The sequence below is a fragment of the Octopus bimaculoides genome, chromosome 17, assembly GCF_001194135.2.
Source record: "Octopus bimaculoides isolate UCB-OBI-ISO-001 chromosome 17, ASM119413v2, whole genome shotgun sequence".
NCBI classification, from domain to species: domain Eukaryota; kingdom Metazoa; phylum Mollusca; class Cephalopoda; order Octopoda; family Octopodidae; genus Octopus; species Octopus bimaculoides.
Window position 1 is genome coordinate 27302084 of NC_068997.1, and position 788 is coordinate 27302871.

At 41.8% G+C, this 788-nt stretch overlaps 1 protein-coding gene across 1 annotated transcript in view; it reads right to left on the reverse strand.

The window, feature by feature from the left end:
* Positions 1-788, reverse strand: part of LOC106869867 (protein crumbs homolog 1) — a 15627-nt gene that overhangs the window by 1678 nt on the left and 13161 nt on the right. The window contains exon 10 of the mRNA XM_052974134.1: positions 499-556. Coding sequence (XP_052830094.1) covers positions 499-556 — 58 coding nt within the window. The remainder of the gene's footprint in view (positions 1-498; positions 557-788) is intronic.

Here is a 788-nt window from a genome sequence, read left to right on the forward strand (position 1 = left end):
GTATGTATGTATGTATGTATGTATGTATGTATGTATTAGTTACCTACTTATGTGCATATGTATCTATCTACCTATACGCACGTGTGTGTGTATGAGAGTGTGTGTGCGTGTATGAGTGTGTGTGTGTATGTGTGTGTGTGGTCTCTCTGCATGTAATGTAAATGGGTCTCCGGCAGTTTCGACGATGAGTATGCAGGTGTTCAATAAACTGAACTATCGATTCATTGAATTAACATAAAACTCGCTGGACATCTCATTCACATTATTCTCAGGCAGAATCAATGCGGCACAGTGTTGTGAGAAGGTTCAAGCGTCCTTATATATTGCCACTTGCAGTATGATGTCTCTATGACTAAGAGACTTAACGTGCAGCTGCTCAGTTCCTCTGTTTGCGAACAAGTTTCCCAGACTGCTATATTTCACCACTGTATGTAGCCGAAGCAGCGCTGTATAGTGTTGGCTAGTGTTCCATTAGTTTGTGGACTGAATTTCAAATACAGCAATGGGTACAGTTGAGAGTTTTAGGGTTTCCGATTATATTACGGTACTCCCTAAACTTAAAAGTATGTCACAAACATTTTAAAATTGACAACTTAGTGTATGTTAATGAAAAAGCGTTAACAATCGATTATACAATCAGCCAACCAACCAGCCAACCAGCCAGCCAATGAACGAACGAACGAACGAACGAACGAACGAACGAACGAACGAACGAACGAACCAACGAACCAACCGACCAGCCAACCAACCAACCAACCAACCAACCAACCAACCAGCCAACCAACCAG